The sequence below is a fragment of the Volvox carteri genome, assembly GCF_000143455.1.
Source record: "Volvox carteri f. nagariensis unplaced genomic scaffold VOLCAscaffold_5, whole genome shotgun sequence".
In the NCBI taxonomy this organism is placed as follows: Eukaryota; Viridiplantae; Chlorophyta; class Chlorophyceae; order Chlamydomonadales; family Volvocaceae; genus Volvox; species Volvox carteri.
The window spans coordinates 2,240,112-2,266,420 of NW_003307548.1; the positions used below are offsets into that span (position 1 = coordinate 2,240,112).

The 26,309-nt window shown below is 57.8% G+C and overlaps 3 protein-coding genes across 3 annotated transcripts in view; 2 read left to right on the top strand and 1 right to left on the bottom strand.

Moving 5' to 3' along the window:
* Positions 1-405: 405 nt before the first annotated feature.
* VOLCADRAFT_103377 (uncharacterized protein) lies at positions 406-16,760 on the top strand (the record flags this gene model as incomplete). The annotated part of the gene is made up of 23 exons (XM_002947100.1): positions 406-545; positions 1,086-1,218; positions 1,863-1,910; positions 2,012-2,047; positions 2,400-2,475; positions 4,572-4,666; positions 4,786-4,905; positions 5,417-5,491; positions 5,843-5,963; positions 6,551-6,724; positions 6,899-6,930; positions 7,366-7,461; positions 7,890-8,091; positions 8,352-8,479; positions 9,031-9,072; positions 9,511-9,717; positions 10,743-10,823; positions 11,237-11,374; positions 11,857-12,048; positions 12,424-12,993; positions 14,059-14,421; positions 15,048-15,248; positions 15,819-16,760. 23 exons carry the CDS (start codon positions 406-408, stop codon positions 16,335-16,337), a joined length of 3,789 nt encoding a protein of 1,262 aa, XP_002947146.1. The 3' UTR covers positions 16,338-16,760.
* A 2,461-nt stretch (positions 16,761-19,221) lies between these two features.
* VOLCADRAFT_120441 (uncharacterized protein) lies at positions 19,222-21,691 on the bottom strand. Its single transcript, XM_002947240.1, has 4 exons — positions 21,218-21,691; positions 20,658-20,697; positions 19,962-20,038; positions 19,222-19,405 (listed from the first exon to the last, which is right to left on the bottom strand). Exons 1-4 carry the CDS (start codon positions 21,541-21,543, stop codon positions 19,300-19,302), a joined length of 549 nt encoding a protein of 182 aa, XP_002947286.1. The 5' UTR covers positions 21,544-21,691; the 3' UTR covers positions 19,222-19,299.
* Positions 21,692-21,856: 165 nt separating this feature from the next.
* The window catches only part of VOLCADRAFT_73155 (uncharacterized protein), a 7,373-nt gene continuing 2,920 nt past the window's right edge, over positions 21,857-26,309 (top strand). Inside the window, exons 1-7 of the mRNA XM_002947101.1 lie at positions 21,857-22,157; positions 22,234-22,314; positions 22,702-22,881; positions 23,481-23,650; positions 24,190-24,361; positions 25,292-25,408; positions 25,747-25,934. Coding sequence (XP_002947147.1) covers positions 21,912-22,157; positions 22,234-22,314; positions 22,702-22,881; positions 23,481-23,650; positions 24,190-24,361; positions 25,292-25,408; positions 25,747-25,934 — 1,154 coding nt within the window. The 5' untranslated portion in view covers positions 21,857-21,911. The remainder of the gene's footprint in view (positions 22,158-22,233; positions 22,315-22,701; positions 22,882-23,480; positions 23,651-24,189; positions 24,362-25,291; positions 25,409-25,746; positions 25,935-26,309) is intronic.

The window sequence follows — 26,309 nt, forward strand, 5'->3', positions numbered from 1 at the left end:
TACAAGGTGGCAAATTTGAATAGCGCTGTACCTGATAAAGGTGATCCAGGTCGGCCCAGCGTCTCCGCTGCTTTAACCACAATGACTAAGGAAACGTCAGAAATCCAAAATCTAATATTAATCCTGCATAGATTGGTTATTTCCTCTTCTGATTGCGGTTTGCGCCATGCAAAAACTTGTCGTAGATTGCTTGTACGGGCATGAAACTTTTTCCGCCGAGCTTTTGTATAAAAAGCTGCCACATCCTACTAATTCATTCATGCGATCTTATATATATTTAACAAGTTATTTATCTTATCAGCTAACGACTCTACGGGGCGTCCGTTAGTCGTGACGGAAGAGGGCCGGTCGCCGCCGACTGCAGTAGTCGCAGCATACAGCTCATCAGTGGTCCGGGAGAACATCATGATGGGCAAGATCAAGCTCGAAACTTCTTCCCTGTCAATTTCCCTCCTTTTCATCGTCGGGCTTGGGTTGTGCTCTGCCAACAATGGATGGACTACCGGCCGCGCTACATGGTTCGATGTGGGCCCCGATATGAGCAAGTAAGTTGAACTGAGGCACATAATATTCTCGTCTTACTTTACTCCCATCACGTACATAAGCATCTACGATACGCTGCTTAGCCCGTCTCTGGTGGCAGCAGGGCACGATCGTTGAAGGCGATCTTTGTTAAGACTTTATGCGACATTAAAAAATAATATTCTGTGATGCAGAGCGAACTGCCATTTCTCGTGGGCGCCGACAGGCCGCAACGTTGGCGCGTGGCCTGATGTGCAGGATGGCTTCGGCTCAAGCTGCGGGTAAGGATTAGCATCCGCCTATGCGTAGCGTTATTTCACGTAATGATAGCAACATTGCGACTTCGCTTGATAAGCGTCCTTTGGGGACCCTGCGTCGAGGGAGCGCCCGAAGCTCGCCGTGGCGCGCCGACAAGCCGCCGGTGTAAAATGGGTCGTGCCCTGCTTGTCCTGTCGTGCCGTCAAAAGACAGTGATCTGACGCAGCTTGCTCAAGACATCGTACGCAATCAATTTTCAAGCAAATAATTCTATTAATGTTTTTTCCTGCATTGCTTCCATGCAGGAAATGCTTTGAGGTGCGATGCCGCAACGCCGACTTCGCCGACGGTAACGGACAATCCCTGAGCCGCTCCAATGCTTGCTACGACGAGAACAAGTCCGTTGTCATTACCATTGTGGACGCATGCCCATGCAATGTAAGCCACCAGTGTGTTGCAGCTGCCTTCCATCTTGGATGGCTCGAGAGCGTGATGATGAGTACTCGCGGCTTGAGTACTTGTGATCATTGCCTCGCATCATGGGATTTGGGTCTCAACAGTTTAGCTGCTACGTTTTTGAAACACAGTTTTTGAAACACGCTTCCAAGCTATCTTAGTAAAACTCCGTACTTGTAGCACAATATCTTGACAATAAAAACTACAAACTAGGTGCAGAGCACCCGTTGTTGGTTTTGTTGGGGCAGGGAACCCCTTCTTCCCCTTTAGGGGAAGAAGAAGAGACGTTGGTTCATCCCCTTTAGGGGAACTAAAGGGGATGAACTAAAGAAGACGGAGTCCCCTTTAGGGGATGAACTCCTTCGTCCCTTTTTAGTGTGGATCATACTGTCTTGTTTCGTTGTAAGGGCAATATCAATCCGCTTGAATTTGACCAGATTTGACATGTGACCCACATGAGCTTGAGCTTCCCAAGCTTACTTAGGCCCGCTACGCAGGTTGCTGAAGTAGGCAGATGCTATTACTATTGCTTGTGAATAATAAATGCTTCGCCAAATGCCTCTTCAAAATCAATAAGCCGTACGCATGACGTAAACCCACTTTTTTCCTTCGCTACCCGTTCGTAGTACCCAAACAATGCCCATTCCAACCGCCGCTGGTGCTGCGGCGACATGGTGAGTTAAGGCACACGAAAGGCCTATTCAGAGCTTTGTTCTACTATCCTATTCTTTCTTTACAAATTTCCTGCCTTGAGTTGCCCTGCCTTGGTGTGCAGAACCACCTGGACATCTCCCAAGAGGCTTTCCAGCAGGTGAGATATGGTTCCCGACAACACCGATGCGTGCCAGAGTTGGCCCCCACCCGCACCCCGGACTCGCATTTTTAGCGAACTTTTGAAATGAACTAAAAAATTAAAATTTCGCCAGGGTACAAATGATAGCTGGCTGCAGTCTTCTCGCCAACTATACCTTACTTTAGCTGCGCCCTGCTTGTATGGGCCTGCATGCTTGTGTAATATCATGGGAAAGCCACGCTTGCTGCATCGGCGTTCTTTCTATGCCAGCGTTTCCGGATTCGTGTGAACTGTACGGACCTTCCCATAATGACGCGCCACCTTCGCTCCTTGCCTCCGTTCTTTTTTGCCACCTTTGCCAACCCCGCAGCTTGCTGATGTCAACGTTGGCGTCATCGGGCTTTCCTACCGTGAAGTCGATTGCCACCATCAATCCGACAGCAACGGTGAGCAGCAAAGCGGGTCGCCATCCAGCTCGAGCGGCAACAACAACAACGTTCAACAAAGCTACGGCAACGGCAATTCTAACTCCAATGCCTACCAGGCCAGCCAGGGAGGGACGGACCCCTTCGGACAGATTAAGTGGCCAGCCGGCTGGCCATTCGGCGTTCGGTAGACGGCTGGTGAAATGGGAGCTGCTTGGGCCTGCTCGCCCATGCGTGGTGCCTCTTGCCAGCGTTAACCGTTAAAATAAGCGTTAACCATTAAAAGGTGTTGAGCAGTATTGTGATATGTCGGCTCAGGTCAAGGCGATTGGAATATGCGCTGTTGTGGGGTGTGTGTGTGGACGTGACACGGTGGCGGTACAGTCACACGGACAGTAGCCATGTTGTCGTGCTGCAATGTTGCGGAGGATCTCGCAGTTATGGGAAACCCTAAGATAGTACTTGCAGGATGGTTGGGAATTACCAATTTACCAACACACAACAGAACACCCTTGTCGCTGCGGCACCGACGATATGGTGTCTTGGACAGGGCATGTTTACATTTTTTAGGAATGGGGAGAAGACCGTATTGGGTAACGCCGAAGGATGAAAGGGCGAACGGTGCGGGCTTAAAAGAAAAATGCACGTATTCTCTGCCTCAGGGTACCTACTGACGAGAACGTGTAAACTGTATACCTCCTGTACTTGTACTGCCAAGTGCTCTACCTATACGGTTTCGCGGACGTGTGGCAGCAGTTACAGCGGATATATAGTTAAAAGAACATTAAGCCTCAGCCTGAACTCAGGCGTGTGTTAATAGGGCAACGGTAGTGAGGTTATAGGTTTCCCCAGATCATTGCACCTCCCGCCACCGTACAGTTGACTGATGTCGGGTATTTCTGTTATATGAGCATATCGGGCATAAGTTCAGCACGTGCGCACAAGGTTTGCAGAAGCTGCGGACAAGACGGAATGGATCGAAATGATATTGGCACATTGCGAACAATACGGAGCTTTGTGCAAGGTAGTTCATAGGGGGGATCGCGGCTCAAGCCCATAAGGTTCATAAAATCGGGGCTCGCAAAGTAGGCAATTGATGGAATAAAAACACCCGGAACTCATGAAGCATCCGTGTAATGGAATGCGCTCTACAGCATGTGTTACGTAGCCGTCGTGCGACAGTGCCATGCATCTCCCACTCGATGCTTTCCCCGGGTATTTGCTTACCGGTCTGCTCAACTGCCTGGCTCAACCGACGCGCTTGTTTTATGTGCAAAGGCATCGCTGTTCATATGCTGTCGAAACATAGCATCAATGTTAGAAAGTTACAGTGGCTGCAGTAGCAACGGCCAACTGTTACCTGCTTGTATGCAGCTTTGCAGTTCGTATGTCAGCTGCACAGTACGGTGGTGATGTTCAACCGTTCCATGCAGAATGGGGTGGTGTTGTGCAAACCAGTTTGTAGGGTTATGCATTGCGCTGTGCATGTTGCGAGGAGGTACAGGAGGTGGAGAGTTGGGGAGGGGTTATGCGCTATGGTTGTAGAACCCCCAAAGGGTTGTGACTGTGCTCAGGCCCGACAAGGGCATGGTTTGCCTCTAGGGACTTCCAACTTGTCGCTTTAAAATCTTTGTACTTTAAGACATAGAAGTACAAGTGTCAATTCCGCAAAATGAGCACACATTACACACGATTTGGCGGGCATCCGTACATCCGTCTCCCAAAACCAGGCTACCTGCGTGCACGTGGCCAGCAAACCGGTCTGCGATGATGTCGAGGAGTTGAACGCTTGCCAATATGGCACGGCTGGGCCCTAATCGATTCCTGCGAAAACTTTCCATGTTTTCATGTGTAGCCTGTCCCAGGCTTCAGAAGCGCTGACCAAGCGGTGACGCGATAGAAGACTTCTATAACACCATTAATGATTTGTAGTCAGCGCATGTTGGCGTAGCTTTCATTTCCCGGTTCCTTTCTGGTTCAATTAGGTTACGTTTTTACTCGACTGCATCAACCTCATTCAACTGCTATTTACTTACAATAATTTCAACTTATTGCGCCGGGAGTTGGAGCTTGGGGCGGCTGCCGTGGTCTCATGGCGTAACTCGCCGCCCCACTAGCTTCAGCTGACCGAACTAACATCAACGCCATGTCGGCGACCGCTGACCAAAAGCCAAAGGAGGATGCTTTGCTGGAGAAGGCGACAGTGCTTAAGGTGTGACTTTCAAAGACAGCTCGGGTCGGCGCGCATGCCCCCTGACAGCTACGCATATGCTTGCCATTAGCGCCTTCGCGCGTGGGTGCCCAGATTCACGGAACGCTATGTGTCCTTAGGCGCAATGGAAATCGCTGGCGGCAGCGTTTAATTTCCCCTGCGAGGAGCCAAAACGACAGGCTACTCACTGGGACTACCTTCTGCGGGAGGCGCAGTGGCTTGCGGAGGACTTCATGCAGGTCGGTCGCATGGGGCGACAGACGCACATGCAAGGGAGAGGCGCTCCTGCCCCTACATCGTGCTCGATTGCGTTGGGGTTGTCAGTTAAAATTTCCGTACAATGGTATGCTTGGAGCAGAAGTTGCCTCTGGCGTACCACCTCAACCGAACAAATAGCCGCTCTGTGTGCGGCCGAAGCATTTGAAAATAGGCTCTCGTAATAGGTCCAGGATTCCATGTTCCGACCCCCGGCGCCTGAATCCTCGTCGGTTTCCCTCTCGGCTGGCGCCGGTTTCGTACCAGACAGGCGGTGCAGTGCGCATCCGTCTGCGCCTGGAAACCTCAGCAGCATTTCTGTGTCGAACCAAGCAATTGCCAAGCAGTGCCAGCAGATCTCGTTCAGCCACATGTCCTGTGCACCCGCTCACGGCAGTTGCAGCACCCCAATAACTGTTGCCGGTCACTCACTGCATCTCCAGATTCTCGCCCAAATGCTCAGACCCCGACTGACCCAAATCCCTGGTCCCGCAGGAACGGTTATGGAAGCAAGCCGCTGCCATGCGGATAGCGCACGATGCTGCCAGCTTCGATCGCACGAAGCTTAAGGTGCGCGGAAGCACGGCGGCAATTAATCCCTGCACGCTGCCTCGTCTGTATGAAGCCGTAAGGCCGCAGCACTATCCTCAGCCTGCGCTGTCAAACTGTTTATTGCTGGCGCGCTCACTGCGGATCCTGCGCCCATGCGGCTTGTGGGTCCTTTCGTTGACAGACTCGACCCACGTCATGCCGGGGTATGTGCTTTTGGGAGTACTTTTTGAGGACGGCGCAGGGCTGTGCTAGGACGTTGAAAAATAATCGCACATATGACCCGTCTCCGGTTGCTTGTGTAGCACCCGTGACGATTCTGTTCCCCTGTTCCCGTGGTTCTCTGGGCCCCAACGGATATCGGACCTGCAGCACGTGCAAACCAAGGTTACCTTGGAATGCGCTCCAGAGGAGCTGGGTCGGGTGAAGGGGAGCCTGGCGGAAGCAGTGGATGGGCGGAGCCGAAAGCTGCCCAACGGGGGCACGGAGTCTGGTGCGTTGCGTTACGTGTGGCTCATACCTGACTCGTGCATCAGTCATACGGGATTGAGTACCCTTCCTCTCACCCAGACTCGGAATCGATGACTGTATAACCCTTTGGGCTTTTTGTATGTTGTGTTTCGTTCGGATCCGCTCTGTCCCGAGGGGGGCTCTCAGGCCATCGGGTGAAACTGGGGCCGTCGATGGTTTTAGGCGGAGGGCAGGGAGGATTGTTGGGGTGGGATGTTCTATCGGGTTGCATTCATTCGGTTGGGCTTCCACTGTATGGATGTATTCGTCCTTAGTAAATTGGAAAATCATGCAATGAAGCCCTGGGCTAGGAGCAGTCGTGGACCGAATCCAGATCCTGGCAGTCCGTATGCGCAGGCTGTAATACTAAGTTTTGCGGGGGAGATGGGCGCTGGCTCATCGCGGGGTGGGATGGGCGGGTCGCCGGTCGTTTCTCCGTCACCCTCGGCCTCACGTCGATCCCGGGTCGGCCTTGCAGCTGCACAGCCTACGCTGCATCCCGTATGGCTGACCGGTTTTCCCCGTGCTCTGCGGCGGCTGCTGTCCCCGGGGCTCGCCGCGCCGGTGCAGGTCCCACCGCGCCGTCCACTCCCGACCGCGAGGCCGAGCTGCCGGGCCTACCGCTTTGCGACCACCTCACCTTTGGGGTGCTCGTAAGCGCGGAGGAGCTGATGGAGGCGGTGGTGCGCCAGCTAGAGGTGGGGTTGCGGGTGGGGCGGGTCTGGGTCTGGGGTGCTGCCGGAGGTAGGCTGCGGCTGCGGGTGCGGGTGCTTGGGGTGTTGGCTGGGGGACTGTGTGCGGCAGCAGCGGGCAGGAGGGCATTGAGGCTGTGTCTTGCATAGTCGCCAGCAGCACGCGATGGCAGGGTTGCGGTGGGTTGGGTTGGCGACCAACCTTTGGGGTTGCTCTGTGCACCAGGTCAGTGCAAGGGGCTACGGGGATGGTTTGCGGTGGGTGGTAAGAGATGGAAAGGACGATAAGGACCTAACTCCTTGACCTATTGCGCGATTGCAATTCAGTTGTGGGGCGTGATGGCCCTCATCCGGTCGATTCTTCCCGGGGTGCGGGCAGCAGACGGGACCACGTGCTTCTTGAGCCATTTTTAGAACCCGTGCTGGGTATTGTCAACTTTGGCTTCTTCCCTCGTGCTGCTGCTGGTGCTGCTTGCACCTTCTCCTAAGGGCGCGACCTTCCTTCCAGGCGCGATGCCGCTAGCCTGAAAACCTGTCCATGTTCGCTTCGCCACGCTTTGGTGCTCTTTTGGGACAGGACTCCGTTTGCACACTCGTGCTTCGGGGCCCCCTTTCCTCAAGCACGCGCTTTTTCTATATCCACTTGTGTCGGATCTGGGGTTGTTTCATGATCCATGGCGGTCGATCCCGCAGGAGGAGGATGTTGCTCGGCTGACGGCCTATGCAGAGCTGGTCTCAGATTACAAGGCGGCGTACGACGCGGCGCAGTACGCGCGGTCGTCGTCGGCGGTAAGTTTCGCGCGCACCCCACCCCTCCCTTTTGTATATTGTTATGATTACAAGCCTTACCGTGGGGATTGCGCTCGGGGACACCCTGCCTTGCGGGATTGATGAGCAATGGCAACGCATTTCCTTGCGTTGTCCTCAGGATACCTGCACAACACCTCAGCCCCTACCACCCATCTCCCCGCCACTTCCGCCACTACTTACTTTGGTCCCCTGGCCTCACACCTCGCATCCACGCGCTCAGCTCATAGCTCATACAGCACTCACCACCGGCCCGCGCAACGTCGTGTGTGCACACCCATGTGGTTCGCTTGCCGTCCTGTCCACTGACCCCCCAACCCGACGTCTTTCCTCCTTCCCCCTTCTGTCTCCCGCCTCCCCCTTTTTCTGCATCTGCATGATATCCCTCTGCTTCCACTTTGCTTCCGCAGCTTTCCGACGCGGAGGACATGCCCATCGGCCGCAAATTTCCCCTCGGGGGAATTAGGAAAGGCACCGGCGCACGGCCAAAGTTGGCGCTGCCCTCTGGTGCCGATGACACGGACTCTCTGGGCGAGGCCAGCCCCGCACCCACACATCATCGTGTCGGTGGTGTGGCGGGCGGGGCTGCGGCGCGACGCATTGGGCCCGGCGGTGAGTGGGGTGCCGCCGCGGGTCCCAAGATAGCCCTCCTACGGCTTCCGGGATCGCCACCCGTCTGTTTACAACTTCACATTTGGGGGGTTATATCCACCTGAAGGCAGTCAAGGGTTACAGCGTAAGGTGGCGTAAGGATCTTTTGGATTGGATGTTTCTCTTGGCTTGGTGTCGGGTTTGGCGAGAAGGCGAGAAGGGGGGTTCCATGGGGTGATGATATGGTTGTCTGTCTGTATGTGTGTGTGTGTGTTTTGTAGGGGCAGCTGCGCACCGAGCTGCGGCCGCCGCGGCCGATGACGACGTACATCCCAGCAAGCGAAAGCGAAAGCAGATACGGGACTTCGAGGACGACGATGCTGTGGTGGCACCGGGCCCAGCCAATAAGGTCGGGTGGGGGCCAACGAGAAGATGGATGGGGCCAACAGAAGTACAGAGTATCCGGCTTAGATGGGTTGGGTTTAGGGATGGGGAGGGGGCCAATGGCGGGTTGTTCAGGTCAGTGTCTGGGGAGGGGTAACAGGGGCCTTGGCATGCTTCGGATTCGAACAGACGCGGCAAGTGTTTCTGCATGGAGCCAGCACGAGGGTCAGGATACTTTGCAGGGGGATTCGGGTTGCGAATCGGACAGGAAACTCCCCGCAGTGGGGTGAAGTGGGGTGGGGGATCCTACCTGCACGTGTGAGTTTTTGCTTCAGATTGCCCCAACGGTGGTTGCTCCGTGGTCCGTTGTTGCTGCCCGAAGCTAAGCCTCTTGATCTAGGGAGAACCCAACCATTGTGCCTTGGGGTTGAAGGGCCTGGATTGTGGGTGACATGCACCCCACCCGGGTGGTGTCGTGACTTGGCCTCGCGACTTTGCCAAGCAGACCCGTGCCGCTTTGCGTCCTGCGCGACTGCGCGATGCCGTTTTCTTTTGCCGCTTTCGGGACGCACGCAGGGCTTGAAGTTGAAGACGGCAGCAGGTCTTAAAGACGACCGGGTGAGACAGCCGTTGGGGAGTGGGTAGAAGATTGCAGCTGCTCTCGGGGAGGCAGAGTTGCCTTTGCTGCGCGGGTGGTTAGGTGGTTGGGCTTTAGCAAGCCGAATAGCAAAGAGGCCGGGGCTCGGTGCCGCGGCTGGGGCTGGGGGCAGGCCACGGCGAGCTGGAAGGCCGCTAAGGCCACGTGGCATGGATATGCCAGTACAAGCCTGGATGGGCGGGCGAGCTGCTCAACTTGTTTTGGCAGGCGCTGCAATGGAAGTATTCCTTTGGCAAAGGACTAAAACGTCGGAATGCGCTTAACTTCTGTTTGCGATGTGTGCGTGTGTGTGTGTGTGTGTCTCGCCCACGTGGCAAATGACAAAATGGCGCGTACGTCACATTCACCTGACTGCACGGAACGCACTTCTGTCTGTCTGTTTATCTGTCCGCCCGCAGTCGAAGAAGCTCAAGAGCCCCGCAAAACCGCCGGGAGGTGCTCATGCGGTCGGTGGTTTCGGGGCGGGGCGCGAGGGACCCGGCGCACATGCGGGAGCCCCCAAGGGCTCCGCCGTGGGGCCTCTAAAGCACCCGCTGCTTCGCGGCACTGCCAACATACCGGACGGCGGCATGCGCGGCTTGCCTTGGTCTGGGACGGACGACCAGGTGGGTTGGGGTTTTGGTGAAGGGGATGCTGACGGGTGGTGGGTGGCTGGGTGGGTGAAATGGCAGGGCAAGCTAGCTGTGTGGTCCGTTTCCGCTATAGGATGGTATAGGAGTGTGCGTGAACGGCTGGGAGCGGATGCGGGTGGGGTACTGGGATTCCACACAGATGCTTTGCGCGTGTGCTGGTAGGCGGGTGGAGGGAGGGAGGGAGAAGATGTGGCCATGTGGTCGTGGACACACGAGTGCGGGTAGATGTAGGCATGGACGCCAACAGCGAGCAGCGAAAAGGGGAGGGGAAGGGATTAAGAACAGAAGCAGCGGCGGCGACGGCAGCAACAGGGGTTGGAGCTCCCGTGGATGCTGTGCGAATGCACTAGCTGTGGCCTTGAGCACGAGGCAGGGGCAGGCTGCTAGTTTCAGAAAACGTTGCCTGCCTCGTTTATTGAATTTCGTTAAAAGACTTTAGGAAAAATAGTTTACAAGCTTCCTCCCAACGGCCCAATGCGTCGCTCCAATAATAACCCTGAATTCCACCTAGCATGGGAGCACTGGAGTCCGGGGAGAGAGCGCCGCGACGCCCGAAATATGTCTCTTAGTGACCGACGACAACTTGCTGTTGCTAACTCAAGTCTTCCCCGTCCCATCGTCCCAGTGCACATGCTGCCTACTGGCCCCACCCCGGCCCCTTCGCACGTGGCTTGGGCCAGTGACCAGTACCACCGCTCCATCCCCGCGCCGACATTGTCCTGCATTGTCCCTTCCCCGGAGGCTCCTCGGATATGCCGTCAGTACGCCGTATCCGAGGAACCTCCGGGGTACTACGGATACGGCGTGTTGATGGCTTGAAACGGGATGGCCATCTAGGCACCCTTCCAGTTGACATCACTCTCCCATCACTCCAAGTCTACTACGGTCGCGCACGTTAATTCTACAGCAACCGAAAGTGTGCTGATCCTCGTGCACGCGGCCGTGCTGCTTACCATGCGCGTATGCTCCTGACCCTGCGTCCCCTCACCCTCCTAAAGGTGCTCGCTGCCATCGTTACCGAGTTTACGCAAAACTGGTTGCTGGTGGCGGACGTCATGCGCTCCGCCAACAACATGCTGGTGGGTGCTGGGGGGTGGTTGAGTAGGTGGCTGCATGCATGGCCCGCGTGTTTGCGCGCATGGCGGGGGGGGGTTAGGAAGAAGGACCTTTCCGCTTTTGGGTATGTCCTTCCTGGCCTCCCCGCTCGACTTCAATCGTCAGTGGGTCGTCTTACCCCCGCTCTGCCTTCATGTTGGTCATGCACGTAGGTCATCCCAGTGCACCTAACTGCCCATCATATTTTACCATCTAATTGGTGCCGGATTGGTTGTTTATTAAACGTGCTTAAACGTGCACGCACCTAGCTCCCTATTTTCTGCTCTTGGGTACAGTCCCATACAATTTTGTGTAAAAACTGTCATACAGTTCCTCATTATTATCAATCCATGCCTGGCTTCCGGGTTTTCCCGCGTGCTGTGGGTCATCCTGACAGGGCGTCTACCGGCGGCCGGAGATTTGCAAGTACCGGTATGCCATGCTGGTCAAGGCTTGGCAGCAAGAGAATGGCGAGGAGGGCGCACCGGAGACGCAACACAACGCGCTGTCGCTGGCCATTATGCCGAAACAACAGGTAAAGGCTGGGCGGGGCTGGTGGCGTTATGTTGGGGCGGAGCGTCGCCAGGGGCACCCAGGAGCGCTTCCGTGCGTCCGGGGGACACCCAGGAGTGACAGGGTTATGCAGCTGCGTAGCGGACTTGCAACGTCACCTACGATATCCTGGACAGTGACACGGTTTATGCGTCCGGGGGCGCTCCGCACGGCTTGTCGGGCTCTTAACTTGGCCATCTTTTACTCTCCTTACCCTTAAAGTAGCTCTTTGGCTTGAGCTTCATCGTGCCCTCGTCACTTCTTGGCGTGTGTTGTGCCCACGTGCATCCGTCGCACCCGTCATGAGATGCATGCGGTTCCAAGTCGTGGCCTTCCGTCGGTCCCAGCTGGAGCTCAACCTTTCCCTCTCCATCACCCCTTCCCCACGGGCCCTGCTCGCGTCCATTGTGTGTTCTCCTCTTCTTCGCGTACGGCGTGCACTTCCGCTTCCTCCCACCCTCAAAGGCGAAGGAGGTGCTATACCAGGTGCTGCCCGTGTCGGAGGCCACACTAAGACGGCACCAGGAAGCGGTGGCCAACCTGCACGTGCGCTTCCGGACGAAACGACATGGGGAGCGACAGCAGCAACGGGAAATGTACAGGACGCGCCACGAGCAGCACACGAGCCACTACATAGTCTCCCAAAACGTGCTGCAGGTAATATTTTGCGTATGGGTCGTTGCGTATGGGTCGTTGCGTATGGGTCGTTGCGTGGCCTGAAGGCTATTGGGGGTCTTGAAACTGTTGGCGAGGGAGCGGGCATAGAGATTCCGTTCGGGGGTCTTTAAGGCTTTCCGCCAGCACGCATATGTCGCCCTGAGCACCGTATCCGTCCACATGTGACGCATGTCGCATTTAAGTGAGGTCTTGCTGCTGCTCGCGAGCTGGCTGACGTAGGCCAGGGTCATAGTGACGTGATTCTGGATGAGAGCTGCCGGGGAGGTGCGGCTCACATAAGCGACTTGTCCGCATTACCGTTTTCCCATGACCTCGAAGAGGGATGCTCTCACCTGCTGATGCGCTCTCACACAGGCCAACGGAGGTCGCATCCTCAACCCCTTAGAGCTTGGCCTGGGCCCCAGCATTCCCGACCCCGCAGCAGTGGCGGCCGCGGCGGCAGCGGCCATGCAGGGCGGTTCGGGTGCTACTCAGGGGGGCCCTGGTTTGGGCAGCCAGCCCCAGCCGTCGCACCTGCAGGGCCAGTCGTCCATGGGGCCTGGGATGCAGCAACCGCCGCAGGCGCAGCAACAGCCATCACAGCAGCAGCAGTCCCTGGCGCAACCGCCACCACAACCACAGCAGCAGCAACAACCCGGCATGTCTGACGCAGCGCAAGCAGCAGCAGGGGGCTTGCAATCGCAACAATCCGGGCCTGGCATGCCGGGGACGCTGCCGCCTGGTATGGGGCAGGCGCATACTGGAGGAATACAGGGCATGCAGCAGCAAGGGCAGCAGCAGATGCAGCCCGGCGTCATGCATCCAGGCGCGATGCACCCGGCACAACTAGCAGCCATCCAGCAGCAGCAGCAACAACAACAACAGCAACAGCAGCAACAACAGGCAGCGGCGATGACACCGAATGCGGTCTCTGCACAGGCGGCGGTGGCAGCGATGGCCCAGCAGAACGCGCGCTTGCAGACCGCGATGCAAGCCATGCAGCAACAGCAACAACAGGTCGCTATGCAGCAGCAACAGCAACAAGCCATGCAGCAGCAGCAGCAACAACAGGCTGCTATGCAGCAGCAACAGCAACAACAACAGGCCCAGCAGCAGCACGCGGCTGCTGCCACAGCTGCTGCGGCAGCAGCGGCTCAAGGGCAGCAGGCAGCTGGGCAGCAGGGCCTCAGTATGGCGCCTGGTGCGCCGCCAGGAGTCCCTGCGCCCGGCCAACCCCAGCCCAATGCCGCGCAAATGGCTGCTGCTGCGGCGGCCCTGCAGCAGCAACACCAACAAGGTCGGGTCCCCACACCGCCCCTACAGTCTATGCCATCGTTGCCGGGCATGCAGCCTGTCCGGGCCCCAAACCCCGCCATGCTCGCGAACCAGCAAGCGCTGCTTCAATCGCAAATGATGAAGCAGAAGATGATGCAACAGCAGGCACAGGCGCAAGCTGCTGCCCAGCAGCAGCAGCAGCAGCAGCTTGGGTTGGCCACTGGCGCGCCTGCTGGTGTAACGGGCCAGCAGCCAACACCTCAGCAGCTGGTGGCAGCGGCAGCCGCTCAGCAGCAACAGCAGCAGCAAATAGCAGCGGCTATGCAGCAGCAACAACAAGCCATGCAGCAGCAACAAGCCATGCAGCAGCAACAACAAGCCATGCAGCAACAACAAGCCATGCAGCAGCAACAACAAGCCATGCAGCAACAACAACAGCAGCAGCACGCGGCCAATGCTGTCCAACTCCAGCAACAAGTGGCCGCCCAGCAGCAACAGCAGCAGGCGGCTGCGGTCGCAGCGGTGGCGGCGCAGCAGCAACAGCAGCAAGCCGCGGCGGCAGCCGCAGCTGCTGCTGCAGCTGCTGGACAACAAGGACAGCAGGGGCAACCCCAGCAGGGGCAGCTACCGCCTGGGCAGCAAGCTATACAACCCGGAGCAGCCAATGGAGCGCAGCAGGCACTACAGTCCGGGAACCTACAGACGCAACTGCAACCGGGGATGTTGCAATCGCAGCAGCCAGGGTTAGGGAACGCCGCAGCGGCAGCGGCGGCAGCAGCCGCAGCGGCAGCGCAGCTAAACAAGCCGCCGACGCCGAACCCCATGGCCGGAAGCGCCGGTGCCGCGGGTGCTGCGACCCAAGGGAATGCGGCAACGGCGGCGGCAGCAGCCGCGGCGGCTGCAGCAGCCATACAACGGCCACCGGCTCACCCCACGCAGCTGCAGATGCAGGCGCTTGCAGGCCGGCTGCCGGGCATGCTGGGCGCTATTCCCGGGGGCCTTCCCGGGACAGCAGCCATGAACACGGTTGCCCTTGCCGCGCAGATGCAGAAGGCCGGCCTGCAGCCCGGAGTAATGCAGAACGCGGCAAGCCTCCAGGTGCGTGGTTTCATGCGTGCGTGTAATCCGTAGGCGCTGTGTGGTGATGGCACCTATGGACAGACGTCGCCTTGCCCCCAGGGACGTGTGCACGGCGCAAAGTCTCTTTCTGAGCATCAGTGCACAGGGGTAACGGGCGGATAAGAAGAGCCGTGCACGGTGACCGTCGGAAAACGTCGCTTGATTCGATGGAGCATACGACATAGTTATACCGTATAGAAGCATACACGGAGCGATCTGTTGAATGATGTTGTCCTGATAGGAGCCAATCCGGCTATAGGAGCTGTGAGACAGCTCTCTGTTTATCGGTGAGGAGAGCTGTCCCTGCAGTCCTGCTAGGCGTCCATGCTGAATCGCTAGTGGCATATGTTGGGGCGCTGTCCCTGCATGCGGCCTATGTAGCTCTCCAAGCGCTTTTCCTTTGCTATATGCCGGTGTAGCAGAACATGCTAGGACGCGCGCGTGCCGCCGCCGCTCTAGGCCGATTGCCTCTCTCCGTAGGTGTACTGCCGCTACACCGGCTGCCCGCAATCCAGGCTTTCACCACATACGACACTCGGCTCACCCGCACACCCCCGCGTTGCGTAAAGAACACACGCGTACACACTACTGCACCTTTTTCGCAGGCGCTGCAGCAAAAAATGCAGCAGCAAATGCAAGCCGCCGGCGCTGCAGCCGCAGCGGGAGGTGCGGGGCGACCGCCTATGATGCCTGGGGGCCTACCCGCGCCTGGGACTCCGGGTCTAACGTCTGGCGGCCTCGCCGGGCAGCCGGGTGCCTTACCGGGGCAGCTCACCCCGGGGCAACAGCCTGGGCTACAGGGCCAAGTGCCGGGACAGCAGGGGCTGCAGCAACCGCAGCAGCAACAGCCGGGAATGCAGCAGCAGGGGCAGCCTGGCGGGATGCCTGGCGCCGGGCAAATCCCTGGGTTGCCGGCGGGGATGGGGGCGCTGCCGGGTGGGCTGCAGCAGACGCTACAACAGCAGCAGCAGGCCGCATTAGCGTCCATGCAGCAGAGCATGGTTGCGCTGCAGCAGCAACAGCAGCAACAGGCAGCGGCTGTGGCGGCAGCAGCTGCAGCGGGGCAGATGAACGGCCAGGCGAATGCCGCAGCAAAATGGCCAACGGGTTTAACGCCGCAGGCCAGCGCGCAAGCCATGGCCGCCATGCAGCAGCAGCTGCAGCAGCAGCAGCTACAGCAGCATCAGCAGGCAGCGGCTGCCGCAGGCCAAGCGCATGGCATGGGCGCGCCGGGCTCCTTGCCTATGGCAGCACAGCAACAACAGCAGCAACAACAACAGGCAGCTGTGGCTGCAGCAGCTGCAGCGGCGGTAGCTGCCCAGGGCCACACGAACGCGCAGCATGCAGCGCTCGTTGCTCAGCATGCACACTTGCAGCAACAACAGGCTGCGTTAGCGCAGTTCCAGGCGCAGCAGCAGGCTGCAGCGGCGGCAGCGGCCGCAGCAGCAGCGGTCGGGGGCGCTCAGGGGCAGGCTGGAGCCGGAGGCCTCCCACCTGGACAGGGGCCTCCCGGCAGTCTGGCGCCATCCACGCTGCCTCCGAACATGGCCGCCTTCATCAACCAAAATCCGGGTGCGCTTCTTAGCATGGCCGCACGGCCCGGCCTTCCCCAGATGCCTGCCGCCCTGCAGCAGCAGCTGAGCATGCAGCCAGGCCCGCAGCCGGGTGGGCTGCAGCCCAACCTGCAGCAGCAACAGCAGCAGCAGGTTGCCATCCATGCGGTCGCGGCGGCGGCAGCCGCTGCCGCCGCGCAGCAGCAACAACAGCAGCAAATGCAGCTTTCAGGAGGCGGTTTGTTGCAGCCTGGGATGGTACAGTCGGGCATGGTCCAGGGACCGCCGGGTGTTCAGCAGCAGCAGCAAGCCGCCGCTGCGCCGCAGCCAACGGCGGGTTAGCACATCGGAACGGGGGTTGCAGCCCCGACGCGTGCCCCGCATAACAGCGTTGAGGACGGCGGCGAAGCGGGATTGGGCTTCACGGAGCCTCCCATGTATGTTGGGATGAGAGGATGAAGCCCAACGCCGCCGTTTTGTTGCAAACATCACGTGTTGCTGTGCTGCACTGAAGGCCTTGCGAGCGGGCTGCCAAGGCGCGAGGGGGGACGACAAGCAACTGGGTAAAAACGATAGGCGCCAACACGGGAACCACGGGAACTTGCTTGTGCCATGCATGCTCGGTAGGCTGTTTAGGGCTGCATAGAGTTCATGTTGTCGGTCATATATGATGTCCTCACAGCTTGAGAAATCGTCCAGGGTCCGTGCCTTTGGTCTTGTGTCGCCGGTATGTGAACGAACGCGCTCGTAACCGCTCGGACGGATTGGCCTCAGCCTAAGGGTTGTCGGAAGAGCCAGCGACACGATGTGCTTCTGCTGGGGTTGGGTAGCACGCGCATTATTAGCGGCGACGTCTGTGAGCCAGGAGCGCGTTGTAATGGGCATCTGCGTCATCTTATAGAGGGTAAGGCGTTGGCCGGCGAATTTCTTCTCCAGGGAGGTATTCGCGCGCATAGGAGGGTCATGCCAAGGGAGGAAAGGGTTCTCGGCGTGGCCAGTAAGACCTGGTGGTGCCGTGTAGCGATGCACCGTCTCTCCACCGGTGCCTTATGCTTTAGCAAAATGTGGCTGTAGACTTGGGTTGGGTCTGGTGACGTTATTCCCGGTTAGGGCTTGCGGGTTGCTCTCCCCATGTGTCGTGGCGACGGATTTCACCCGGCCTGATGGAGCTCTAGTAGGCGGTGATCAATTCTCGACTATTACCGTCCCGGACTGTTACCGGTGCGGTCCGGACACGCTTGACTGCAGGAAGGTTAAGATCTCTACGCCGCGGGCAAAGGCAAGGCTGATTTTCGACCAGGCAGGTTGACGAGGAATGGATGGGGCTTCTGTGTGCTCAAGCGTTTGGCGTGGCGCCCCTCAGGCCGCTAAGCGGCTTCAGTGCGGCTGCGGGCGGTGCCGCGGGTATTCCGCGAGGAGGGTTTTAGGGCGCCGGAATGTCATGGGACGTTGGTGTTTTCATCAGCTATACGCTGCTATTTGTGCTTTGAGCCCGGACGGCGCTGCTTGAGGGTCCTATAGCGATGAACAGAGGAGGAAGAGGAGGCCACCTGGTAATGGACCCGTACCTCACGTATAGATACGGAAGCACGTGAGTCACGAAAACGTGTATCCGCCCTGGGAAGGCAAGCAGAGTTTACCGAAACAATTACATGCTGCTGGTGCTGATGGCATGAACTTGACTGATTGCTGCACGGACTGCGGGTCGTGTGGATGTAAGGCGGTAAGAGCATTATGGCGATGTTGGGGATTTATGCAAATTGGTGTGAAGGGTAGTGGTAATGATGATGCCCTCCCCTGCCAGCATGTAACGGTTACGCCAAGTCCTTTGTTGACATGCACAGCGGCGTATAGGCCGGTCCGGCCGTACCGTTACTAGTCCCCGTGCAAAGGAAAGGTGTGAGGAGAGCTGTTCGTTGCGTTGGCAAAAGCTGTCGCATGATAGTACATCAAGGTGAGATTTTTTTGAGTGTCGCCGTGCCTGGTTTCGTTCGCAGGCTTCTAGAGTGTGTGGTTGTGCTCGCATACGGGGAAGGGGGTTTCGGGCAGCCGCAGTCTCGTCAGTGATTGGCAGTGCGATGGCAGAACTCATCGTCGGCTTCCCTTCCGCTGGCTTCCCGGCGCGGCGCGGGGCGTCGAAGGCGATGTGTTAGGGTTTTGTTGGCTGTGGCCCCCGGTGATTTTACTTCCTCCCGGACGACCCACTTGCCGATCGCTCCGAGTCGTCTGATAATGATGGATTGCAAAGCTGAGTCGTGGTCAGCGTCGGGATCTGTACAGCGTGGTTGTTAAGAGTGGTTCTAGGATTGCCATCCGAGAGGGCCATCTCGTTTAATTCCTAGGAGGCAGAGGGAATGAGGAAATATCGCCGGAGGTGCTGACCCCTGGAGGCTGCGTGAAGGGAATAAAATGTAAGAGCAGCGGACATGGAGTGGGGTGGGGTAGGGTGGGCCCCCTGGTATCTAGCCCGGCCAAAGGTGCTGAACATGACGATGTCGCGATGGGCCAAACCACCGCCTGCGTGCTGGAGCCACGTTACATTTGACTCCGCGCGTAGGCGAATTAAGAGTGGCTGGATCCCAGCAGTTCTTCACCTGCGGCTTCGGCGGCAATTCCAACGGATGGTGACAGCGCTGCCGACGCCGGAAGTCGTGGCCGTAACAAGCCGAATTCCGATTCTGGCAAATGCAATGAGAACGCAATGCCAGGCCAAGTAGTAAAGCCAACGAAGAGAGGTGTGACATGGCGTGGTGCACATCCTTGTGCAGATTGCCCCTCGCGAGCAGCGGAGGCAAGGAGTCCTAGGAAGACCCACCTTCTGCTCGCCGCGATGGGTTGTAACACTAGACAGGACAGACAGCCGTTATATGCGACCATTGAGCACGCGGCAGGAATGCCACACCGCCTTTTTTTCTCAGCATCTCTCAGGGCCCGAAGAAAGTTGACGCCGTCGCAAGGGGTCAACCACCATGGGCTATCCACACCATGCAGCAGCTTCGGGCTCTGACGAGATCACACTGGTTAAACAACTCTGTCAACCTTGGCGGCAAACGTGGGGAAGTACGACACATCACAACCCAAAAACATCGTGACAGAAAAGTGTGTGCATGTTGCAGCAGTCTCGTGCCTTCCTTTCCACTACGCGCAAGGATCTTCCTCGAGACAGCCAACTCTACCCCGGTCCTGTCACATAAACCCTCCCTCTTTTTCCTTCCGCCGTCCGAGGGGAAAAGCGGCGCTAACCCGCAGGCTCAATATGTCAGTACGAGGTTCAGTTCCGCGATCTGAGTCACTACCGCACCCGCTAACACCACCCTCGTCGCTCGTTTTCTTCCTCATCAAAGGTCAGGTGAAACGACACCTGACAGCCCGGCGCGTCCTCATCCTCCGCGCCACAACAATCCCAAAACCTGCACGACGAGGAGCGAGCGCAACATACATAAAGCTGAGCATCGCAGGATGACGGTCAGTTTTCTCGTGTCACAAAACTTCACAACACAGTGTAAGAGGAAAGGGGTTCTGTAAGTCTTAGGAGCTATGCACCAATAGCACACCCAACGGGTGGCTCGGGGGGAAGGCGGTACAGCTGCAGCGCAGATGCTGTGACGCCGGCTCCCGGGCGTACCAACGAGCGTGTGGGCGCCGGCGGGGGAGCCAGCTTAGACCAAACCCTCCAGCCGCCGCATGCTGGTGCGTTCCGGACTCGGTCCGCCAGGCTATCTCAGGCGTCATTACCGTAAACAGAGACCTCAGAAACAGATATAGCAACTTTTCTAGATAACTCCTCTCCCCTTCCTTTTTGTGTCTCTCTCCCCTTCTATCTCTCTCACTTCCGCGTGCAGAGCGCTCCGTCAGCATATCACAATTCCGGATACTCAAGCCCGCCGCGGCGTCAAAAGCCCTCCCACTCCGCGCTGCTTTGTCGGAATCGGCCCCAGGTACCGGGCCCCGAACCCCCGGGCTCACCGCAGCAGTCCTGTTCGCCCCATGACAGCCGCCAACTGGTGCTCCGGAGCCTCACTTCGCCGCACGAAGCCCACCGCCTGCAACCCGGGTCACCCGGGTAGAATAGGCGAAGGAGTCCGTCTCTCCGTGAGTTAGTCCGTGAGTTTGAGAGGGCAGGCGCTGCCTCTGGTTCAGCCCCTTCCGGGGCCGACAGACTCGCAACGCCCGATGGAATTGGCGCCCCCGCCTCATGGATCCAGGTCGGACGTAGCATGTACATGGCGGGATACATGGCGGGAGGCGCCGTACACCGCAGCATCGACCGATCGGCAGCACAGGAAGGAAACGAGGTGGAATTGCACCCTGTATCTATACCTACCTATCTCTATACACATCTATACCTACCTATCTCTATAAACACAAACACACACACACACACACACACACACACAAGCAATATGACACAGCTTGCGATGCCCCTCGGGCTGTGTGACACAGGAGCCATTCTAAACAGGTGCACGAGTGGTGCCGTAAGTTAGGGCTGGAGCGGAGATGTGTTCGGGGTTTGGTGCGGCTGTTGGGCCTTCACGCCACTACCAGCGCGCGCGCCTGCGAACAGGTCAATGCCAACACCCCGGCCTTCACAGTCTTCACAGCCACACTGCATATTCCCGGGGCGAGCCCCCGCACACCACCCGCCCAAGAAGGATTCTTCACCTTCGCAAGCTCGCCGCCGGTCCATCCTTCGCTGTGGTACCTGTGGTAGCCGCAACCGCAACCGCAGCCGGAAGGGGGACATCAGAGCCTGATCAGCAACCGCGATTTTGGGAGTGGACAACATGAAAATGTCAAAGGGGAGAACAAACATAGGATTATCTCTCTTAGCTCCTTCTCCTGCCGCCATCCTGGCTTTCCGCGCCTTATCTGGCGGCGGTACTAGGCTGGCAGCAGATGAGCGCTAAGCGTGGAACTGGATTGATCTGACACGGCAAGCAGTGTCACCGCGGTGTTTCAGCTTTTAAGTGGGCCCTTAAAAGTAGATCTTGCAAAGAGACGTGGCTGCTCCAGGCTTGACCTAACCGACACATGTGGATGTTCCTTGGGCAGGACAGCATTCACGCGATGCGATGCATGCAGGTATAATATTACTCCTTTCATGCGGAGATGAAGGGGTTGTGTGCACATTAGCTACACGGGGCTGGGAATGGCCCTCTTGTACCGACTGAGGCCGCGAGGTTCGCGGCACAGGCCTCTGGGCCGAAGTGAGCTCGTGTCACCTGCAGGCGCCCCGGTGGTTCTGCTCCGCGACAAAGCGCTTCTTGCACCGACGACACGTCAGCCAGGTGAACGTCTGGGTAGCGGGTGTAGCTGTAGAAGCTGCCGGATCACGAAACGCGCCGTCTTGCTCTGCGAACGCCATGGGTGCTGGCGTGCTGGAGGACGACGTGCTGTGGCAACACGGTTGTGGAATGGACGTGTGGAATGCATAGATTCCGTCAGTTTTACAGGGCCAAGGTGTCCAGGCACGTCGCCCTAAAAGTGCATCTACTTGGCGACGAGTCGAGGATGCCGATGCATGAGCGTGCTGCCTGGTGTGCAACATCCTTGTCAGCAAACGAAGAGGAAATATATTATGGGTGGGGTGATGCTATAGTACGTTTTGTAACGAGATCAAGGATTGAGACAGCCCTATCAGAGCGAGAAAGTAATGAGGGTTTTGACTACATGAAACACTAGTTCTTGTAATGGCGAATATGTCTAGCGTGATAAGTTACGGACAACACCCAATCACCGCAGGGGTGTAGAACCCTGTGAGTTGGGTGTACGGCGCGTGAATGAAATTACCATCCTGCTATACAAGGGGAGACCCACGACTTCTTGAAAGGTTACGCTACACTGACAAAAACTGCACTAGGGTTTACAGCCGAGCCAAACCTTGTGACCCTCTTTGCTCCCATCAACTGCTGAATAATGGCCGACAGCCCAGTCCCGGCGCGCCAGCTGTATATCGGCGGTTTTTGGGTAGCTCCAATTAAGGGGCAATACATGGATGTCATAAACCCGGCGACAGAGCAGTCGTTCGCGAAGATCCCCGCGGCGACGAGTGAGGATGTGGACGCAGCGGTTGCTGCAGCAACGGCGGCTTTCAAATCAGGGCATTGGAGCCGCACCACTGGAGCCTATCGCGCCAAATTCCTCCGCGCTATCGCGCAGAAGGTCGGCCTCTCTGGTTGTCGCTTTGTGCAGTCACGACGCTAAAAGAACTTGTGAAATATGCCTTACGGTCTTGCAGCTTCGGGATCAAAAACCTGTGCTGGCTAAAGCTGAGACCATGGATTGTGGAAAGCCAATTGACGAGGCGGAATGGGACATGGTAAGAGCCCTCCCCTGCCAGCCTGAACCGGCCATATCGGAACAGTAGAAATCCTTTGTGTGAGTCTCTGTCCCAATCATCTCTGTGCTTTGTGTGAGTTCATCGTCTTTGTGTATGGAGCAAAGGCTACTTAATTTGCTTTGCTGGAAGTCAGTGCCTGCACGGTGTTGGCTTTCGCTTTGCACTCTTGCCGATGGGACATCCTCCGGTGCAACACCGCCCTTGCCTCGCGCTCTTGTGTCCCAACCTTTCCCTCCCGGCCTCCGTTTTCCCTCAGCCTCACTTCACCGCAAAAGCGCCTGGCCCCTTCCTACTTTCAGCATTTAGTACTTTGCACTGTGCATGCGTCCATCTCCGGCCCACGGATTATCAACTCCTATCCATCAGGACGACGTGGCGACCTGTTTCGACTACTACGCGGGTCAGGCTGAGGCGCTGGATGGTCGAAACAGCTCCGGCCCCGCCATCGACGTGGGCATGACCGAGTTTGACGTACGTGTACGGTGGGAGGCGCTGGGCGTTGTGGGCCTTATCACACCCTGGAACTACCCCCTGCTCATGGCCGCGGTAAGGGGGCGGGGAAGGGGGGGGAGAGGCCGCCGGCTGCGGATTTGGGTTTTTCGCTTTTGGGTTCCCCAACTTTGGAGGAGGGGTGAGGTACGTAGTGGTATTTGTCTGGCAGCCCTCGAGCACGAGCACCGACACCGACATCGACAGCGGATCTTTGGTTCGCTTTCTTCGGCCTCGGGGGGAAGGGCTGGTCGGTGCCCAGGTCCTCGTCCGTACCTGGTTGGTGCGGCTCCCTTCCCAGCCCTTGATTCCCTCCCCCCCTGCGTTCCCCCCGCGCCCTTCTTCGGCCACTCCCCTCCCTTCCCAAGCCCCTTGGCTTCACTCATTACACCCGTACACCCCAAGATCAGCCCTCGTCCATGCAATTATGCATGCGTTCCCCCCCTGGATTTTCCCCTCCTATTTGCGCTCCCTGCCTCTCCGCACCCTGCCTCACCTCCCCTCCCCCCACCTGCACCCGGAGACGTCGGACTTTGGATTTCGGCTTTGGACGCCGCCACTCAATTCCCATCTTGCATCGTCACATGATTCCGCCTTCTCTACCCGTTTCGACACACACATACACACGCACACACGCTCTCTCCCATCGCCTGTAGTGGAAGGTGGCTCCTGCCCTGGCTGCCGGCTGCTGCGCCGTGTTGAAGCCGTCGGAGCTCGCCTCCCTGACCTGCCTGGAGCTGGCGGCCATAGCGGACGAGGTGCAGCTGCCCCCGGGTGTCCTCAATGTGATCACGGGCACCGGGCCGGAGGCGGGCGCCCCGTTGAGGTGTGTGTTTTCTGATCCGTGCTGCTTGTTTGGGGATGAGGGGGGTCACAGTTGGCGGTTGGCGGTTAGGGAAAGGCGCGGTTGGGGGCGGCAGGGGGGATGGCGGCGGTGGGGCTGACGAGGCAGGGGTTGTGTTCGGGGGGGGGGGAAAGACGCGTGTGCGTGTGTTGTAACTGAACTGAGCTGCGGGAAATGCGTCGATCCTAATTTAGAAGGGAGGAAAAAAAGAAAGGTTTGTGTAGATGCAGGTGCAGGAGGCACTAGCAGTAGCAGCCCTACAGGAGCCCTCACCACCATCAACTGTCTGCTGACATCACCACGCAACAAAAGCCCCCATGTTACATCAAAACCGCATTCGGATGCTCGAGAAGAGTATTGTATCTTCACAACCTGCTCTAGAGAGCCTGTTACGTGCGTATGTACGTATGTATGTATCTGTGTCCGCATGTGTCTACGACTTTACTATAATCCTCCCCCTCCCCTCCCCTCCCCTCTCCTCCGTGTTTCGTCGTACCCCCTCCCTCTTTCCCCCCGCGTAGCGCCCACCCCGGCCTGGCCAAGGTTGCCTTCACTGGCAGCGCCGTCACCGGCCGCCGCGTGGCCCTGGCTGCAGCCGCTAACCTGAGACCCTCCTCCCTGGAGCTTGGGGGGAAGAGCGCGCTGATTGTGTTTGAGGATGCGGACGTGGAGAAAGCGGTGGAATGGGCCATGGTGGGTAGTGGTGGGCGGCGGCGGGGGGGGGGGGAGGAGGCGGGGGTATGGGGTGGGAGCAGGGTACGGTGGGCTGAGAAGCCCCTGCTGTGTGACTAGGGGGGGAGGAGGGGGGGGGATTTGCAGCAGGCACTGGAAGACTGAAGTCTGTTCGGATTTGGGGCGACCCTGACGGGGCTGCGACATGTATAGAGATTTCAACCTCACGGCTACGAGTTGACTCTCCTTCCTTTTCATATTGTAATTTGCGGGAGGTTGAAATGTTTTAAGATGGAACAAAGCTTTAAGATGCTACGTCGTCGGGAAAGAGGTAGAGAGTAGGAACAGCAGAGGAAGGAGATTGCTGTCGTTAACTGCCGCGGACAGACAAAGACGCTCTGTCTGGCAAACTATGCCCACCCTGTCCCACCACCCCGTATCACAGCCAATTTTTCCCGCGAAGAAAATTACATCACATCTTGTTCTTGTAGTATAAAAAGGTGTGGCGTATGTAATGTACTTTCTTATGACTGACATGGAATGCTCCATTGTGGCCAAAGAAGCCGGGGCCATCATTCACCACCCAGCTAACCCCCACCCCTGTTGTGTGTGAGAGGATTACGCCACCGCATTGTTTTCATGGCCGCAAAATCATTTGGCGCCTTACGCGGGTTCCGTTACAAGCCCTATCTCCAGGGCAACGTCGTGTGCACTTGGGGTTTGGCGTTTGGGTGTGAAAAAGAGTTGTACGTGCACATCATTAATTCGCATTCGTGCACGTCTTTTACAGTTGCTTATTAGGCCCTTTTCGTTGCAAAATGTTCCAAATATGCAGTAAATCTCTCCCGGGCTGCCCGCTTGCCTTCCCGCTCCTTTTATACTCCCCACCACCAGTTTAAAAATGAGAATTATTTAAACAAAATTTCCACCAAATCCTCAATTTCGCTGCAGTTTGGCGCCTTTTGGACCAACGGTCAGATCTGCTCGTCCACCTCGCGGTTGCTCGTACATCAGGACGTGGCACCGGCCTTCCTGGAGCACCTCAAGAAGCGGGCCGAGTCCATTAACGTGGGAGTGGGATGGGTAGGGGATAGGAGGGAGGGGGTAGGAGGGAGGAGGAGGAGGGAGGAGGAGAAAGGGGCCCCAAGCGGGGCGAGAGGAGGGCAGAGCCCCTGCATGCCGTACTACGGTACCATTTTTGTTTCCCTCGACAGCCCGTGTCAGGGTTTTGTTCCCGGGTCAACAACACCTACCCCTCCCCAACCCCCTCCTCCCTCTTGCCCTGGCAGCAGCTTCACTCGTTCGTGGCTCGTCTTTCCCCCCCTTCCTCTATTCCCCCACCCATGCGACCTTTCCCCCCCTTTCCAAAAATCCCCCAATCGCCCCCAACCGCCCGCAAAACACAGGTGTGTGATCCGCTCACTCCGGATTGCCGCCTGGGGCCCCTGGTCAACGAGGGACAGTACCGCAAAGTACTGGGATACATCGAGGTAGGTGTACGGCACGGTACGACACGGAGTGTAAGTGGTACGGCAGGGTGCTGTTTCGTAGGGGGCTTAGCTGAAGTGTTTTCCACTGCGGAGAGTCGCCCCTAGTGCGTGCTGTGCGCTGCGGCCCCTCTCCCATCACCATTCGTCAGCACTCGTCAGCATTTGTCAGCACTCGTCAGCATTCGAAGTTTAGTTGGGATAAAATTTCCATCTAAGGAAATTAAAAACCCTACATATCCCTGTCCATTACTATTTGCATCTCTCACCCATACAACCCCCATAAGCCGCCAGGTCTGTCCCTTACCATGAGCGCACTCGTACCTCGTACCTCATACCTCGTACCTCATACCTCATACCTCTCTTCCCCCCCGGCAAGTGTGTGTGCCGTCCCCCGGGACCCGCTCGCGGGCCCCCCTCCCCTCCCCTCCTCTACCCCCCCCTCTGCAGGCGGGTAAGGCGGAGGGCGCCACGTTGCTGAC